At 39.0% G+C, this 19336-nt stretch overlaps 1 protein-coding gene across 8 annotated transcripts in view; it reads right to left on the reverse strand.

Annotated features, from left to right (window-relative positions):
• LOC310922119 (integrator complex subunit 6-like) overlaps positions 1–19336 on the reverse strand; it is a 40694-nt gene continuing 21358 nt past the window's right edge. For 3 of the 8 annotated variants that reach the window (XM_083882494.1, XM_083882496.1, XM_083882497.1), the window contains 12 exons: positions 17842–18005; positions 16610–16762; positions 14905–15037; positions 8604–8698; positions 7737–7847; positions 5814–6029; positions 5212–5335; positions 4513–4655; positions 3941–4172; positions 2937–3329; positions 1438–1531; positions 2–1010 (listed from right to left, as the gene is read on the reverse strand). In XM_083882494.1, the coding sequence (XP_083738620.1) occupies positions 911–1010; positions 1438–1531; positions 2937–3329; positions 3941–4172; positions 4513–4655; positions 5212–5335; positions 5814–6029; positions 7737–7847; positions 8604–8698; positions 14905–15037; positions 16610–16762; positions 17842–18005 (1958 nt within the window). In that variant the 3' untranslated portion in view covers positions 2–910. Of the gene's footprint in view, positions 1011–1437; positions 1532–2936; positions 3330–3940; positions 4173–4512; positions 4656–5211; positions 5336–5813; positions 6030–7736; positions 7848–8603; positions 8699–14627; positions 14709–14904; positions 15038–16609; positions 16763–17841; positions 18006–19336 lie in introns of those variants that run through there. The other 5 variants (XR_014592296.1, XR_014592297.1, XM_083882495.1 and 2 more) reach the window with 5 other exon arrangements.

Here is a 19336-nt window from a genome sequence, read left to right on the forward strand (position 1 = left end):
TTAAGAATTAATAAAATGGTTTATTTTCTATATACATATGTTCAAAAAAAATTATACAGTTAAAATATCAAATTAGTGATCTGGTAACAATACTGTTCAAAATAATCTCTTTTGTATGAACATTAAAATACATGTTTTTAAAAGTGTTTCCTTTTAGTGCTTCCAAAGCACAGCGTGTGCCAAGGCCACCTGAAGAATCTCCGTCCTCCTCACAGGATGAAAGAGAACTGAAGTCGGGGACCTGGGAAGCCTCAGATGCACTTTCATAATGTCTGCAGACAAAACAGAAGAGAGTCTGAGGTAGATTGTTTAGTGACCATCAGGTGGTAACAGTCACAGGGCTGTCTTTAGCTTTCATTAACACAATAGCAGTTTCTTTACTCTCAATCTACACTGAATCTCAAGTTTAAAGGCATGGCTAGCAGTTCTCGGGAACAAGACCCTTGTCTCTGTGGTGGCAACATGCAATTTTACCAGTGCAGGTGTTTCTGGGAGGGTTTTTTTGGGAACACACAGGCTCTCTCCACGATGCAGACTGCGTGTGCATTTGACAGTGCCCCATTTTAGTGCAACCTGCTGCCTATAGCACGTAAATGTCTAATGACAGCGTTCAAATGAGTAAATTCTCATCACCTGCAGGAGGGGCAGCAATGGTTATTTTCTTCTGCCTGTTGAGCAAAGAGCACCCTCCACAGGAAAAAGCCACACCTTTCATAGCAAATCCTTAAGGTTATAGCCCAGCTTCTTCCGAATCAGGCTCTTAAAGTTAAAGCTCCACTGCTTCTTCTCAGACTGTGACAGTAAAATCACTTGACTGCTGAGATGGTGAGGGCAGCAGCTACATCCTCTTCCACTCTTCTGTGGCACAGCATACTCATCCCTGGTCCGCATTTGTCTGGCCAGTACATTATTATCTACTGTTGACATGATTAACTCTGTTGGGTGGGTTGGTGAAATCTAGTTCCTCTAGTATTGTCTCTAAGTGTTGTATTAAGACCCGCTTTTTAAACCTACAGAAGAGAGGGAGAGCAATATAAATTTCTTCTTCCAAAAATACAGTTGAACAACTCAAGAATATTCAGCCATGACAAATCGTATTACCAGAGGCTCTGTTTCCAGTAGGGAAGAGCTTTTTTTATTTCTGGCATTAGAATGGCTAGAAAATTTAATTTAATACATCTGCCCCATCCCAACCCACTCATATTTTGAGTTGGTCTTCAATAACAACCTGTTATCTCTCTAATTCATATTTAAACTTTAAGTAAGGACCATTTACTACATAAAAATGTAACAGTAATTTGACCACTAAAACAATTATAATTTAAATATATCAAAACAGAAAATCAAAATACTAGCACTGATAAAGTTTATTATTTACTACCATGATCTAAGTTAATATTTAATTTATGACTCCAAGTAATTTCTATCTATACAAACCTTGCCGCTTCCTTGATAGCAAATTCAATGAAATACTTCTGAATTTCCATAGGTCCTTGCACCTCCTCAAGAAGAGAAAATATTTTTTCATAATCTAAAAAAGAGATAAAAATTCAACCATGTATTAAAAATGAATGCTGCAGATGCAGTTTCAGAAAAGTTCAAGAGCCAAAAACGAAAAGTGAAGCCCAGTTTCATGTATCTCTGTACGATAAAACACATAAGGCAAGAAAAACACCTGCATTAGCTTCAAGAGCAGAACACAGGTGATAGAATAATTTAAAGTAATACTGATGATCTGGGAATTCAAATGTGGCACCAAAGATTAAGGTTCTCATTAAAGAGCAGCAGCTAGGAACATTTATCCTCAAAAAATGCAGGCTGGGTAGAGAGAAGCCTCCCATTTCCATGATCACAGTTAACATGCACAGGGCCACCAAACCCTGATCTGGCCTGGAGCCACTGTTTCTGAAAGTAGAGGTTGCCATTAGATCTCTAGAAAGACAAATTATCAACCCTTAGTGTGAACACAACATGACTGTCCCATTGGTACAAGGTAAATATGTCCACTGCAAAAAAAAAAAAAAAAAAAAAAAAAAAACCACAAAACAAAAAACTGGACATATTAAATTGGAAACAAATTTAAAACCAGCATTGTTTCACTATTTCCCATAACTGACCCCAGTATGAATACATTCATGGTGGTGTGACCAAGAGTCTGCTCTGAGTGATGCAGTAGGCAGAGGGAACAAATGGTCAGACCTCTGAACACATGTACATATTCAAGCCACTACAATTTAGCTTCTTTCTTTGATGGCTGCTTGAATTCTGCAGCAAGACAGGTGACTCACACTGAACACAATGTTTTACTCTACATGACCATTTACTAGGCATGAATTTGGAATAAAATTGGATGAGCCCACTTTGCAGAATGTCACTTTTAGTCTTTGGTTCTTACAAGTTTGCAACTTAGTCTTTCATCACTAATTAGTCTCACAAAATTAAAAGAAAAAAAAATCACTGCTAGAAACTGTTACTACTCCCTTTCAAGCATATTCCAAGATGCACCCTTACAGAGATGTGCCTTTGCCCTGCAAAGGGAGTTTTGATGGACACAGAGCAACAAATACACTTTGTGTACACAGGAGCAGCACAGCCTAAGGCAGAGCATTCAGTCTCATTAGATCACTGGTAACAAAACCAAAACCTCAGAAAGGTGCTGCTTTCACAAGGCACCTCTTACACCAGTTAACCTGTTTTCAAGGGCAAACAGGGTGACTTGGTACTCAGCCTCCCAAGCACAAGTCTAAACTTCAACTCACCTGCCCAGCATTTGCTCCTTTTTTGCCCCTCCATTGCTCATTTATGAGCAACCAGAAATTACTCAAAATCTGAAGTTGTGTTTATACTGAAAATAGCTCCTTCCTTCCAGGAAAAGTCTTCTCTCTCACATCACATATAATATATACTACTAAAATAAAGAAACCCAAATAACTTACTTCTTCCAGGCTTGCGAACCTCTTTCATCACTTTAATTTTGATGTCAGCATTGTTCCCCTCCAACATGGTAGGTGTTATTTTAAAGGAATTTGGCACAGATTCAGAAGTAGACTCCATGGCCCGCTTTTGGTCATCTCCACTTACACTGTAATTCACAGGCCCTCGAACAAGTGCATTGGTACAAGGTTTATGATCCAATCCATCTTCACTTAAACAATTGAATTCAACAGGTAAGGAGTCTAAGTCGTTGGGTAACATCTCATCCTCTCCCACAGCAGCTGGAACCACAGGAGCCATTTGCACAGGTAAGCCATCAATTTGCTTCTCCATTGACTGACAATTTTCTGCTTTCTTCTCTCTATTGCCATCTTGGACAACATTGTTACTGATATCTACAAGTGAAAAATACATATCTTACTGGTGCATAAGTGCAGCATCAAAAGAACCAAACAGAAGTAGTTCTGTATCCTTTTTATCTGAAGTGCTGTGTAGCAATCTGACAGCACTGGACAACACTAATACTTTTATTCAACTGTGGATGTGACCAAGAGAATATTTCCCCTTTGGACTGTTACATCTCCTATCACTATTGTGAAGTCACCATGTTCTGTATTCCTAGTGCAATGTCATGACTCCTAAGTAAACTCACATCTTCCTTCTCTTCCCCAAACCCAGCTAATGGAGTTTTCTTCTGACTCCATTTGCTGCAATAGGTGGGCATGAAAATTCCTGTTTGTGGGAAATGAAACAACCGTATTTTAATTTGCCTTCTTTGCCAGAGAATACACAAAGAAAAACTAAAAGCTGATCTGAGATACTTTCTATCTCCATACAGTTTTTTTCATTACATATTTCATCAGCTGTAGCAGCAGTCTGTTTATCTAGGCCAACAAAAGAAACCCACTCCTACATAACAGTGAAGCACAGATGTGCTGGTAGAACCTTTTCCCTTCCTCCCCAGACACCTCCACCACCCGAGCTGCTGTACCACAGGTCAGTATACCTTGATTTGCTGGGACACCCTTGAGGCTCAGGTAGGAGGGGGAGCCAGGAGCAGCAGGTGGCCCCTTGCCACCCACGTGGTTGGTGACGACAGGTGGTGACTGCGGCCGCTGCAGCAGGGGGGACATGCTGCGCCGCCTCTTCAGCGACGCCGGTGTGTTGGGCTCCCCGGGACGCTTGATCTTGTTCTGGGGCCCAGCCACAAATTCATCGGCTTCATCTATCATCATGCCCTGAAAAGGAAGGAATAATTTAAATAGCAGTACAAAACAGCAACTGTTTCACCAATCCACTGATGAGTCAAGTCCCTCTGTGTTCAGACTCAAGTGGCTTTCAGAACACTTGACAGCTCTCAGAACAGATATTCAATGTAACCAGAGAGAGCCCAGTGCCACTCTGTAAACCAGCACGATTCCATACACATTCCTCTTGGATCACATGGGAGACATCCCTCGTTTCCATAGGCTGCACAGGTTAGCAGGATATTGTAGTTGTGGGGGAGAAATTCTACTCACAAGCTATTTCAAGTTGTGTTAAATATAAAGGCACAGCAGGCAGCAAGGCACTTCCTACCTTCTTGTCCTGTTTAAATGGATTGCCAAATGTATGGAGTCTTTTTGGTTGATCTGGGTCAATTTCCCGAAGAGGTGAAGGCATCATTTTCAGGTATTCCTGGTAATTTCCCATCTGAGCAACAGGAACACTATGAAGGCAGTCTGCAACAGAAAAGATATTTTAATTTAAGTCTTAAAATTAAGGCAATACAAACTTCTCACCTCAATTTCAAGCGTTAGCATTTAAGAACTAGAACTGATTATTTCTTTTGACTACAGAGAATGAGCTGAAGACTACGATTGTGGAAATAAGCCTGGCAAGAGCTGAGCTTAATTGGCAGAAGAATAAAGAATAAGCAAGTTTAATGTCTATGCCAACAACTGCATCTTTAGACCACCAGCACCTCACAAAAAACAGAGAGCTCCTCTCTGCCTTAAGCCCCCATCACTTTATAACACTTCTACTAAACCCTGGTGAACGTGAAAGCTCTTGCATGAAACTTATTTTAAATTTCAAAGCAAGCATGACATCTTGCATGACAGAAGGCAGATTTCCTTCCTTCCCCTTCAGAGCCAAGAAAAGGACATTGTCTGACTCAGCAAGAGATGCAATGGCCACTTCTGCTCCCATACCAGAGACAAAACCCACTACCTTAAGGAAATAACAAAAATAGCTGTATTCTCTTAAAAATATTGATGAAGAACTGTGACTCCTTACCTTCATCCTGCCCCAAGATAAGCCTGTGTGTTTTCAGAAGATTGGTTCTCATTCTAGTTAGCTGGTCTAGAAGACTGCAACGAGGAATATCATATGCATTTCTGAATGCCTGTGGCTTCAAAGCCTAGTTTTGTAACAAAATAAGTAACTTTCAGTTAATCCATCAGTTTTCATACATGGAGAAATTCCACTATGAACTGTAATACCAATAACTTAAAAAATATATTCTTAAGTAACTTTAGAGCTTTATAGCTGGCGACAAGCAGCTCAGTGGCTATCTTTTCAACACAAGCTTGTTCAGCATTAGTGCTTTCAGTTCCATTAAGAGTAAGCACATTAATTCGTGGATGAACAACAATAGCTGTCTTCTGCAGAGATTAGCACTTAAAACAGTAATTTTCATTTACTACCGTGGGGTTTTTAAACAGTGTCCCAAAATCAAGTGCAAAAACATTGCATTTATTCTTCTCCCTCCTTATGTCTATGCTGTACTCATCACAGTTCAGCAAAGGTACTTCCTTCTACACTAAGTCCATAAAAGTTACCCATTTAAAACAGATGAGATTAACTGCTTAGTCATGCAAGATCACAGTGCTGTTTACCTTGTTTAAAAGTCCAACGTGGAATCCAGCAAATTCTTTAACATTCATTTCTGACAGTCTCAGAGGAGATTCCCCAGTGATCCCTTGCAGCAGTTGTTTAAAATCCCTACTGTGTACCAAGGAGAGGCCACTGGAGTGATTTTTCACTTTTATTCCAATTTCTTGTGGCACTTTCTTACCCACTGAACCTATTATCCGTTCCGATTCTATTTTTGTCTAAAATGGAATCACACCATGAGTTAAAGAATCAGCAGGCATTGCACATTCCCAGTACAAAACAAACAGTACATTAGCAGAATAAAACTACAAATTTAGTTCCCTACTACCTACCCAGGGATATATTGGATTACATAGATTAGATCAAGCATAAAGAAATACTAATGTGCTAGCACATGGAAAAATATTTAGCCAGTGTATCTAAATTTATATGCCAGTAGGAGATCTGTGAATATCCCTGATTTTGCTGCAAGTCTGTGACTCTCTTGTGTCCCTGAAGAACCATCTTTAAAGGGAAAGAAAAACCAAAATGGAAGGTAGGATGCCTTAGGTTACAATAAAGTTGCATCTAAAACAACAGTATTATTCAGGTATAATATCATTTCAGTTTTAATTTTGAAGCAACCTATGAACTAAGGTTTGCCCTATATGTTTGTAACAATATAAGGAAGAAAAGTTGCAAAAGAAATCAGTTTTACGAGTTCATTTCTAAAAACATATCACTTCTCCAATTAGCACAGATTTCTTATTACAGCTACAGAGAATTTTACTGTATTAAGCTCTAACTGTATTCAGAGTTAAGGATTTTTTACCCACTAGTAATACCTCCAAAGGAGAAAAAAAAAAAAAAAAAAAAAAAAAAAAAAAAAAAAAAAAGCACCCAACCAACCAAAACCCCAAAACCCACTCTGATTGCAAGCCACTTCCCCCAGATCTCCTCCTCTGCAGAGTTTGCTTCATTATCTGTGGGAAACTGAATTTAAGGACAGCAGGAACACAGCAGAATTCTGGAATCGCCTGTGCCTATATCGGAGCTTATAATGCATTCCATACATTCAAAATATTCCATAGGCTGAGAATGTCTATGAGAGCCACAGCAGCCATCTCAAGTCATTCCAACTCCACAGTGCAGATAAATCATATGAATTTGCATATCATTAGATTACCAAAATACCACATAAAGTTTTATGTCTAGTAGATGCTCAGTCATTTAGAGGCTCTGGGTTGTATTTTGTGCATTCTTTAAGGTGGAGGATTTTTTTCTTTGTAATTTTAAAGCCTGCACTGCTTCCCCACTGCCTTGTAGATATTGAACTGCTGTTTTAAGAGTCCCTCATGCTAAGGAAGAAGAACTTCCAGGCCCTTACACCTGGAATGGCAGTCTTGGCAAAGAGAAAAAAGATATGTGGGACTATTTCCCACCAGGTCACACTTAACACATAAAAAGACTTTGACCTGAAGGAAACAGGAAGCTCAGATATAAAGCTTGAACTGTGATTTTACTCCCCATGGACAAGAACACACTTTTTTTTTTTTTTTTTGGAAAATACACATTGCCAAGGGACACGTGGAAATAAACATGAGACTGAAGCAAGCTTCTGACTTCAGCTGTGAAGAACAATGGCAAGAGCAGCCACAAATCCAATTAGTGATTATCTTTGGAGTTTAAAGTCTAGTAGATATTTAAAGTACAGCTGAAGAGATTTCATTTGCATTCCTCTCCACCACTTACAGAAAGCACAATCACTGGCTACAGAACCATACTGGATCCATCCATATTTGCAGTGGAAATGCTCACCAATCTTCAGTTATAATATATGCTGCACACCCATATGAATTCCCACAGGGATTAACTGCTTTATAATGAGATTACCACAAACTAAATAATCAACACACTTCTAATTGCAAAGGTTTCATCAATACTACCTGTTGGCTGAGTTTTTTAAGGTAAGAGATAACACTGTAACTAAGTCCACAATCTAAATTATCTGATATCAGATTTGGAGCTCCCATCATCCTTAGGGCTTTCTTTAATGGCTATAAGGAAAACAAAATACACAATAGTAAGAGAATAAGTATTTAAAAAAGAAATTTAAAAGCTCAATTATAGGAAGCTAAGGCACATAGATTAGTGCTCTAGCTTTTCCACTTTTGGCCACTAAAATTCAAGTCTATTCAAATAACATGTGACATGAGTTTGGTGTCTAACTAGCTCACAATGGACATTATGCCACATCACCAAGACACCACACAGCGTGGTGCCACTGGCAATTTCCACTCAAAGGCTCAGGTCCAGAATAGCCGGGATGATGCAAGTCCATATTGAGGTGCATTGTCCAAGCTACACGTAAAAGGTGACACAGTGCCTCCCTCCACCCTTTATTTGGCCCAGTCAGCATCACCTTCCCAAGTCCTAGCACTGCACCCACATTAACAAATAACCTAATCTGCATTTTCCTTATCCAGTTACAAAAATAATACCAAATTCAGCTTCTCTGAATGTTCTGAAGTACTTTTGATCAAAATTCATTTAATATTTAATGATCAGAAAACACAATTATTAAACACTTAATATCTTAACATAGCTACTACTACTACAAAACTACTACAATTTTTTTTTCATTCTTAAAAACATTTGCTCTAATCTACATACCTCTGAAAGGCAGAATGTTAACTACCTAAAATGCCACCATAATTATGTAAAAAAAAATTACTAGGAAGAGGTATGATGCAAAGGACTCTGGTCACACCAGCCATTATACCCCACAGGATGAGATGTGAAGAGGAACATACCAGAAAGTAGTAAGGAGGCATTGTTTTTAAGTAGTTGTCAAAAGCCTGTCGCCACTTCAGATTTGGCTTAAGTTTGTGAACCTTAAACAAGTCATCTGCAACAAGGAAAACAAAAGAAGGTGTCATTTATACAGTCCCAGACCTTTAGCTTTGTCCAAAATCGTTTGTGCCAGCTTTCCCCTCCCATTTTCTCCCCTCACCCATCTCCCAATGGGGCTTCCCCCCAAAACTGCTCTTAACCAGAGGTGTGAAGGATTGGGTATCCCCAGTCCTAGCTGCAGTAGGCAATCCAGAGCAAGTCCCCATTACAAGCAAACTCACAAGGTACACCAGACTTAAACACTGCACACAACTACCAGCAGCATGGAAGGTGCAACAGATCCACCTGTTAAGAGTTTCACCTCCCTTGCCTCTTTCTTGCACATCAGGGAGTCCCTGTATCTGATTTAATCAAACAACATTAATTTGGTTCAATGTCCATTTTCAAACCAGCTTTCTTCTGTTTAACCTGTATGATGAATTCTGGTCTCCAGTAAAAATATTCTTTGGCATCAAAGGGAAAGAATAAAAAAAAAAGTCCAATCAGGGAATCCTTCTGATCAGCTTTGCTGGACTTGCTGCCAACAGCAGCAGCTGCATCCAGCAGACAAGGGGCTACCTCCAGCCACAACACCTGCCTCATGCCAGGGCAGCAAAGTCTCCCACAGGTATAGACAAGAGACAGAAATTAGCTACAAAAACTGCTGTCCTTCAAGAGAGGGGCAACCAGAGATTTCTTTCCTTTGGGTACTGTTTTAGAAGCACTTTACTCACTCCGGGTGTGCACCTGGCCATTTAGGAATGGCTGAGGTGAAGCATGGGCCTATTGTACACTATGAACTGTGACTGTGGTCTCTACACCAAACACAGCATCCTGCAATTTACTATTCGCAATCATGAATTACCCACTGAAATAAAGGTTCTTCTTAGTAGGATTGTAGCATGCTGGCAAAGTGAAGCTAATGGAAGGATATGCAGGTCTGGAGAAAGGGATGTCCAAAAATTAGCTGGGGAGAGCTGCAGGAGACAGAGATGCACAGAAGAGGGTGTGCAAAAGACAGATACAGCAAGGAAATTGTTTTATCCACATTGAGTTTTCAGGAAGATATATTTGGAGAAGAAAATTTGACTTGCATAGTATTATGCACAAATTGAACAGATGTTATGATACTACTTCCCAAGTTCTCATAGACAAACCACACTCAATTGCAAGTATTTTCCAATCTAAATGAATTCTGGATTACATATAAAAACCATACTACAGATGCTACTTCTTCCCTGGCCTGAAGAAAGTGGGCTGGAGTTGGAGAGGGCAAATCAAAATTCCATTTAAAAAATCTCAATATACTTCAAACTTAGCACTAGTATCCAAAAGAACCTGAGATTATATCATGACATATGGCAAATATAAGATAACATCCATTCTTATCTCATAGACCTAGTACCTTTTTGCAGCAAAACACAAGTTAAACTACACCTCTCCCAAAATTCAACATAAAAACAAAAAAAACTTAAAAATCAAGATGTTCAGTATTATAGTATGTCCTAATATTTTAGTCTATGAGCTGGTTGAGTACAGCTTGAACCTTAAACCCCTTATCAGCACTTGATTAGTGTCTCGCTGCACTGTGAGGTTGTACCAGTAAGAGCATGGCACTGTGACACGGCACAGCCACTCCTCAGCTCAGCCAGCTGGGGTCCTGATCCACAGCACAGTTCTACTCCCAGACATGAAATGCAAAAGCACCTCCCTGATCTCTGCTATCCTAGGAAAAAATTCTCAAACCTATGGAGAGCTTCAGCTTTTTAAAAATCAGTCTCCCCATAGCACAAACTCATTGCAGGAATTGCCACCCTCTCAAAAGGGTGGTAAACACAGCCACAAGTTTCAAAGAAAATTTCACCATCATCATCTTACCTGCCTCTATCTCAAGAGTTTGAGAGACACGCACTTTCTCCCCTGTGCCCTGGGCCGCACATGATGATTTATACAAATAAGCAAACTAACAATAATCCAGTTACCTGTCTTTCACAGATTAAACCCCAAACTTTTGCAGATAAAAATCAAAAAGTATTGAAAGAAATCCTTACATAATTTAGTTTTACTTTTACCTAATTATTTTCAGATACTCATTTCTGTATAGTCCACTTAATGCAGAATTCTTTTTACTTTTGAACTCAGAGGGAGTTAAAAGCACTGTATAATTTGGAACATGGTATTAAAAACCATTAAGAACAGGCTACAAGCTGCAACTCAAGGAATCAGATAAATCCACACAGACCAGTTAACTGAAAACTGTATTTCAAAGTCTTTATCCACTTCAAATTAATGCACAAAACAACCAAATTGTGACAAACAGGACAACAATACACACTTTTAACACTCAGTACTATAGAAGGGGGCTGGATGCACCTTTTAAGATCAGTGAACAGTTAAAAAAAAGAGCATGAGAGGAGAGTCAGCAGGTAATTTAAGTAGTTCAGCTGGAGCCTAAATTACAACAGTTCATGCACCATGTAACCCAAAGTATTTTTTTTTAATCACCACTCACATTAAATTCCACCTGAGCAAGTACACCACCATTCCCTGTTGACTCCTGTAATTCCCCTAATTATGCACTAATAGAGACACTCCTCTATTCTAGGTAGTAGATTAATGATTTTACATTCACAGAAAACAGTATCCTTCCCTGCAAACCATCTAGCCAAAATTAAGGCACTGCAATGGAAAACAGCATCCATCATTACCTAAGAAAGGTACTGTGTCACTGTTTCCCCATTGATACAAAACGTATCAAAATGTATTTGGCTGTCCCTCCCAGAGCCACTGCATGCTGTGTTCACACTGGTGAGAACATAGCCCTTAGTTTCCAAAATATAAAATGATTACTTGCAGGTTCTCTCACAGACCTTGTAAAAGCATCAAAGGAAACTGCTCATGCTGCAGTCCCTTCACAGGCAGACATTTTCTAAGTGCTCATTCTATTGCATATTTAGATCCACAGAAAAAGGGTATTGAACCACCTTCTCAATACATTTCCTGCATGGCTGTTTCACTGCTGCTTCTGCTGACACTCCCAATGAACAGTCATGCCTACTGCCCAGCAGTGCTTGCTCTCCCACCCATGCAGCTAAAAGGAGCTAAGAAAACATCTTAGGCAAGGCAGAAGCATTCAGAAGTATACCTCATCTTTACTTAGCTCTCCCTAAAACCCCTCCTTCAACTTCTGCTTCATGAAATTGGCTGTACAAATGTTTTTCAACAGAACAGCACCTGAAGTACAACAGCTTTGCAACAATCTTTCAAGAGGAAATTTCTATCATCTGTGGGCCAAGCATCCAGCATTGAAGCATGTCAGCATCTGCCTTCAGCAGCCTCTCCCTGAACAGAAAGAACTGCACCCTGCCTCCTCAGTTCTGAGAGCAAACCACCACCAAACTAGTCAGGGCTTCTCTAGCTTTCTGAACACAAACTGGAGCTGCTCATCCCAACATCCATCACCACTGGAAATGGACCAGAGACCATTTTTGTAAGACAACCAAACACAGTGCATGAGTCCATTAACACACAGACTGTGCAGCTCCACTGTTTCATCAAGTCCTATTAATTGGCTCCTTTCCCTTACAAAGCTTCTGAATGCAGGCTCTGAAAGTTAAAAGCCAGGAGAAGCTACAGCATTCCTAAATCCACTCTTGCAGAAACCAAGACATAAAATCACCAAAGCTATAGGATGTGGTACAATTTACCTCTTTCAGCCACGGACCATTACAACTTGTTTCAGTTTGCTTGAGTATCACATGCAAGCTGGCCTCATGCCTAACTATTTTACCTGTTTTTAGGACCGTCTTACACTATTTTTCAAAAAGAGAATTAAAACTTTGCCTGCTCAGGAATGCAGGAGGAAAACAAAAATGCAAGCAAAAAAATCCTGAAGTATCTTACTATCTGTTTATAAGGTTGAACACATTTGATAATACAGTACAAATATACAGCTGTAAAGTAGTTTTGTCTTTGAAAGAGTCACCAGAAGGAACAGAGGCAGATTATCCACAGTACTGTCCCAACCAGTCCTCCAACACAATATTCTACCAGTAGGGCAGGAGCCACTAGAACCATACTGATGCACCAATATGGGAGGTAGTAGCTGAATGGAGCAGACTTCTCCTGGTCTTGGGAGTTCTGGGTGAGAGTTGTTACTAATCTTCTCAAGGCAGGAAGTCATGATTTATATCAGAACTTTGAACTACCCTGACCTGAAGCCTGGCTGAGGCCTGACCTGAGGCCTTATTAGGGCCTTGAAGCCATGACGCAGTTAAAATTCCTTTAAGCTTGTAGTGCAGTTAGAAATAGCTATTAAAGTGTTTAGGAAAAGTATTAAAGTTTAAAAGTCACTGAGTGAAGTAGTTAATAAGCATGTGTTAAGCCACCTTAACTGTAAGTAAAATAATATATGTTTGCATTCTTTCCCTTGCTGTGTGCCAATAACTGAGCTATCCAAAGTGTAAACTATATAAAAATGTATAAATAACGCCATTTCAGTTAAAATAAAGGAGTTGCAGAGTTTTAATCACACTGATTGGACCTGTGCTGTCTCTGTCCAGTCCTCCCATTTTTTATCTTAGTTTCCCTAGCAAAAGAGAGTAATGAAAAACTGGTTTTACACACTCAAATCAGTCCTCTGCTGAACCATCAGTATCCACTACTAGCGTGTATGAAGGGAGACACAGGGGGAGTGTTCCTACCTACCTACAGCGCCAAATACAGAGTCAGTATTGCTAAAAGCATCTACAAATAATTTACCAGGTATGCTGCTTATCATCTCACTCATTTTCTATACTGCTGAATAAAAAAGGGCCCAGATCTACTTTTGTGTTGAAGGTATATTTCACAGAACTTAATTCTACCATGCCTTAGAGACCAAGGATAAACAAAGTCCTGGAAGGAGATCTGAAGGTAACACTGTGTGTGTTTGTATGAACAATATGGAATGCATGGGATTCATGCCCTCAAGAAAACATCCGCTTTACAACTCAGGCAATGTGGAAGCTCTGCACTGTCCTTTGAAGATCCTTCAGAAATGTAAGAAATGGATTACCAGGTGAGTAAACTGCAGAACAGCACTACACACACTGAAAAGTGCCTTTCTTTAATGAGAAGGAAGACCTTTACACCCCTGTAAAAAAAAAAGCAGGGGGAAGACAAGAGCTGCCAGGGAAGACATAGCAGAACTGTAAATGTCAATATCAAAATGAACAGGGAAGTTAATTTAGGATCAGTGATGGCTTTTCAGCTAGTGGATCTGCTGCAATATTTCAGGAACCACAAAGTCACCATAACTCTCATCCTCCTTGCACACTTTGGGACAATTATCAGGCTACATAGATAACTATAAAAGACACATCATCAGCAAGCACAAGTTTCTTCTTTTTTGGTTATGACCAGGATTATGAAAAAGCATTCCTGAATTGTGTTCTGATCTTTTTTTTTTCCCCTAGAAATTAATAGAAAAATCCTATGTAAGACAGTAAGACTCAATTCTCTTGGTCACTGTTCTTCTGTATCACTAAACACACCCACAAAAACTAGAACAAAAAAGCCTTACAGCATCTGCAACTGAAAGGGTTAGTGGCACCCTGGAAACTCCTCTCTGCCATTACCTTTATGCCAGATCCCTACCAACCACAATTACTGTGGCAGTTACACAGCACCTTTTCATCTTATCTTTCCTTAGAAAATAATTTCATTGTGGAAGTAAAACAACAAAACCAAAACCTGGTCCTTTGGGCAGGAAAGAAATGCAGACTGCTTCACTGCTCAATTCCTTCTTACTGCTCTAAACTGCATTAGGGAATTCCCTCTTCCCAACACCCGTGACAAACACTGCATCTCATCTTCCAGTAAAAAATAAGCTGCTACAAGAGCAACTGCAAAACCTGGATACACCACACCCTAAATGAGGGAAAAGAATGGAGGTTGAAGCTTACTCCAGGTTAAGGAAGAGGCTACGTGTCTAGGAGGTGAACAGCATCAAACATGCACTGGAAGCAGGTAGCTCTCCTCCTCTGCTGGAGAGAAAAAAAGGGAGAGGGGGTATGAAAATCCTCTCCTCCCAAAGTATGTTAAAAGAGTTTGCAACATTCTCTACTCTCTGATCTCCATTATTTTATAATGTCTTAAACTAAGGCAGAACACCAACCATTACTGTTTTGCTTTTACTCTGGAGCAGCTGCACTGGCAGTCCAATGCAGATGTGTTACCTACCTAACAGTGGAAGTAAAGCAGGGTAGTTGTAAGGCATCACAAAGAGGTTTACACAGGTTAAAGTAGTGCTTGCTTTTAAATACCCAAACGGGTGGCCAAGTTCGCTGTATTTTCCACTGCTACTCACAAATACCTGACAAAGAATAAGAGAGATCACTGTATTAGAATGAAGAATATTAAGCATGGGGCATTTAAAAATTCAAATCTGAATCCAACCACATTAAGACAGTAAATTATCAAGCACAGACAAATCTGAACACATCATGGTGAGTATGGACTTATATTCCCCAGTCACAAAACTGAGACATGCAACATTTAGTGTACACCCAGTAAGTGTGGAAATGCTCTTCACAGAGTAATCTTTACTGCTTTAGTGAAACTACTGTGAAGTGATACCCTGAAGAGTTTTTGAAATTATTTAAAATAGGATAGGGGACATCTGTTGGAGGAATGTTAATATAAAGAAGCTATTTGAAATCAGTCTTCTGACTCAAAAATAGCACAACTAATATTTACAACACTGATAAAAAGAAATGCAAAACGTTTTTAAGCACAGAAATTAAACAAAACAAACAACTATCCAAGAAATATCTTGATTATGCCCAGTGCCAACATTCTTAAAATTGACTTTATTTTTTTAAGTGCACATATATGAGGGTCTTAACCCTGAAAAGCAATACATGTAAACAATATTTGAACAGGATAAAAATGGTAGATGTTCTTGACTGAAGCAAGAAAAATAACCCACATGTAAGTCAAAAATAGTTTTCCTAGGAAAAAATAAACCTTGCAGCAAATAGCAAGTGGTTTTCCTTTGTTTTTTCAGGGCATAAGGAACTGGGTTTGTTACATGGTTTCTATGACAATGAGCCTATTTCTCTGATTTGTAAGGGTCTGATGTGTAGCTGAGAGAAAAGCAGTTTTTTAAAAACAGCAGAGTAATTTTAGTAACTCAGGCAAATAATGTACCTATGAATGTTTAAAGGACAATTTTGAAATTAGTTTTTTAAAAAGTAACTTTAATTTTTCTTCTGAATATGCATGTCATATTTTCAACTAAGTTGTAGTATTTATTAGGGGTACAAAAACAGACACCTCCAAATTTGCCTTTACAGCTGAAGTATCATACTAAGCATACTCCTGGTGTACACATTAGGCTAATATTTAAAAGAACACCACCAAGAAGAGAGCTTGATTTTACAGAGGACACAGAAACTTATAAAAAAATTACAAAAGGCACGTGACAAAGGATTTCAGCAACAGAATTTAGACCTCTTCAAGGCCAATCTAGCCAACAGGATCAACAGCTTCCATTCAATTCCCATTAGCAGCTTCAACCATCAAGTGAAAATGATTTGCAGCTGTTTGTTAGGTAACATGATGGAAACTAGTGTTGGGTTTTCCCTGTAAGCAAATGGAAGCCTGCAGAGAATTTCAATTTAGCCAGAAATAGAACCTGGGGGGCATATTTCTTAGCAAAATGAGATAGACCTAGAAAGAGAATTAAATGAGATTATAAAGCCTGTGGAAGTAACACTCAATTCTGACTCCTGATAATTCTCTTAGAAAGGAGGTAAGTGAAACCTTGACATGTTTCTATTATCTGCTGCAGAGTTTAAACCAGACCCCAATTCTCCAGGCTTGCAAAGACTGAAGTACCTCAGATTACCCACTACATTTCTAGAATCAAATAAAGGGCAAGTACCTGCCAGCAGGTATGGGGAGACTTTCGTTCCAGGATGTACTGGGTGAGGGGTGAAGGCTCAAGCTCATACTTGTCAAAAGGAAGCTTGTCTATGACCATGGGCTCACAATCCACACAAGAGAACCTCACCACAGGGTGAGCTGTGCGTGGAGGCTGAAAGGGAGGCAAAAGGGTATCAGTTTTCACATATTTATGGTAAACAAACCAATTCTCTTAAAAACATCCATAAGCAGGTTTTTCACCATCCTATAAGTCTTAAAACACTCAGTTTCCACAATATTCCTTTGAAGAGAATACAAGCTCCCATAACAGAATATAGATTAACTGTTTCTCTAACTGAAAAAAAAAATGCTCACACACTTATACATTCTTCCCACTAAGAGAAAAACATGGTTAATATACCACTATCTTTATATTTAAAAGCCTTCATGTCAATCAAGCTACAGCAACACTGACAGGTTTAAAGGAAAGTTCAACTTTTCTTCCCAGCTTGAAATTCACAGAAAAACAGATATGAGACAGCACTCAATTCACAAAGAATCTCTCAAAGAATTCTCTACAAATCTTTCTCTTTTTTTTTTTTCGTCTTTAATCAGGAGGTGGGAGCAAGGGGAATGGACAGACAGTACCTTGTGCACTTGCAAAGTGCAGGAACAGAACATGCCTAACAAAAGAGAGATGTTTAGAAAGGCTAGCGAGGCATGCCAAATGTATGATCATTTCAGTAAGAAAAGGAGAAATTAATACTGTTTTCTCCTCATTTTCTGCAGGGAGTAGCTCCTCTGTTTCAGTTTTAATTCTTCCTGCTAGTGAAAGAAGAGTCCACACATGAAGTAATACCAAGGGAAAAAAACCCATGGTTGATCTTCTTTCAAAAACAAATACTCCTTTTTCCATGTAAATTAATTTTATAAAGCTTTGATTAAAATTTAATAGGCTTACTATGATTCACAGTACATGAAGTAATTTACAGTTCAATTTTATAACCTTTAAAAACCATTCAGCAAACTAACTAACCATATACATGGAAGTGAATTTTCTAGATACAAGAAATGTCAGGTTACAGTATCTATATTAGATTATACCACTCTGTTAAAAACAGTTTTAACCTTTTAAAGCAAAGTCACATCATATTATAAATAGAGAAAGTAAAAACTACTCTATCCATTATCTATATTCAGTCTGTTCAACTATTAGTGTAGAATCCTTTTTTCAGTTCTTATTTTACTTACCAGTGTTGGTGAATTCTGATCAGGCCAAAAAGATTCTGGGATTGGCCAATGCCCCACAGGAACACCCGTTTTAGGGTTAGGCCGTACATAAATGAGTTTATGACAACTATGCCACGGTTGAGAAGCAAATGAATTGATGGGCCTGGATGAATCAACAAGTCCATCTAAAATTTAAACAAAGCAAAATAACAAACAAAAAGAAAATGAAAAGCTACACGCATGCATTTGTCTGCTAGCAAAATTTCTGTATTGGCAGCCAATAAGGCATTTCATTACTACTGTTCCAAAGACATACAGATCTTTACGTCAGAGGCTGAAATAACCTATGCATCCAAGTGTATCACAGAATCATCTGAGAAACAATTACAATATTTGCCCTGATCTCCCTTCTGCTCCTGTGGCACAGCCATTACACAGTGAGTGCAGCAAGGCATACTCACATATTATGGAAAATGTATTTGCTTAAGCTCAGTGTCTGACACAGCTCCCACAGGCAGCACCAGCAAAGGCTGAGAATTGGCATTTTCATTTTTACATGGGTTGAAACACTCACTGACTGATGCTGCTACTAGTGGAAACTCAAAGAGGAGCAAAGTTTCTTGGAGAAGTTGGATCCATCTTGCAGGAGGCAGCTTTTGCCACATTTTTAATTATAACAATTCACAGATCACTTAACCTCACAGCCTGCTACAAAGGCCAGCATTCCCTGCCAGTCCACTGCAGTGCACCAGCACAGACACCCCTGCATGCTGAGGACAAAGAATTTTGTAGCACTACAGATGTAACCAGTAGTTTTCAAAGACTGCTCTTCAAAGCAAACAGCACAGCAGAGATCACCCACTTAACCAATCTTCCTTGTTTTAAAAAGATTTTACATTACTAGTTTTCCTTTCTTTGCAGAATTGGGCAGTAATACTGTGGAAACCATGTTTCAGTGACACATCAGTTTGGTTTCTCTGCATTATAAAAACAGTGATTTTTACAGCTTGGGTAAATCCTATTGCATTTCTCTCTAGTTTAGGACTTTCTCAATTCCCATAGAGATGAAAAGTCTTGGCATTTTTATACATTCATAGCCACAGTCCATCACCATTCAAATGTGACAAAATGAAGTAAACAAAAAAAAAAAAAAAAAACACCCACAACACACAAAAACAACAACACCCAAATTTTACCAGTCATTTTACCACATAAGAGAGAACATTTGGGCCACCAGAGACACGGGATTTTGCTGCTGTGCTGTCCAGCACAGTGTTATAGGAAAGCCTTTTTTAAATAAGCAAAAGGAGAAAACAAACATAGAAAAAGCTGATTCCAGAATGAAAGCAGGAATAAAGCTGGCCTTGCTAGAATGTTCAGGTGATGCTAAAAGCTATTATGTTTTCTGATATTCCAGGATCTTAACTTCCTAAACTGGAACTGGTCAGCCCTTTCCTCTTCCTTTAAGCCATGAACTTCAGCAAATCTGAAGAACTGCTTCATATTTGGAGTGCAC

This window comes from Zosterops lateralis, assembly GCF_965231275.1.
Source record: "Zosterops lateralis genome assembly, chromosome: W".
Taxonomy (NCBI): Eukaryota; Metazoa; Chordata; class Aves; order Passeriformes; family Zosteropidae; genus Zosterops; species Zosterops lateralis.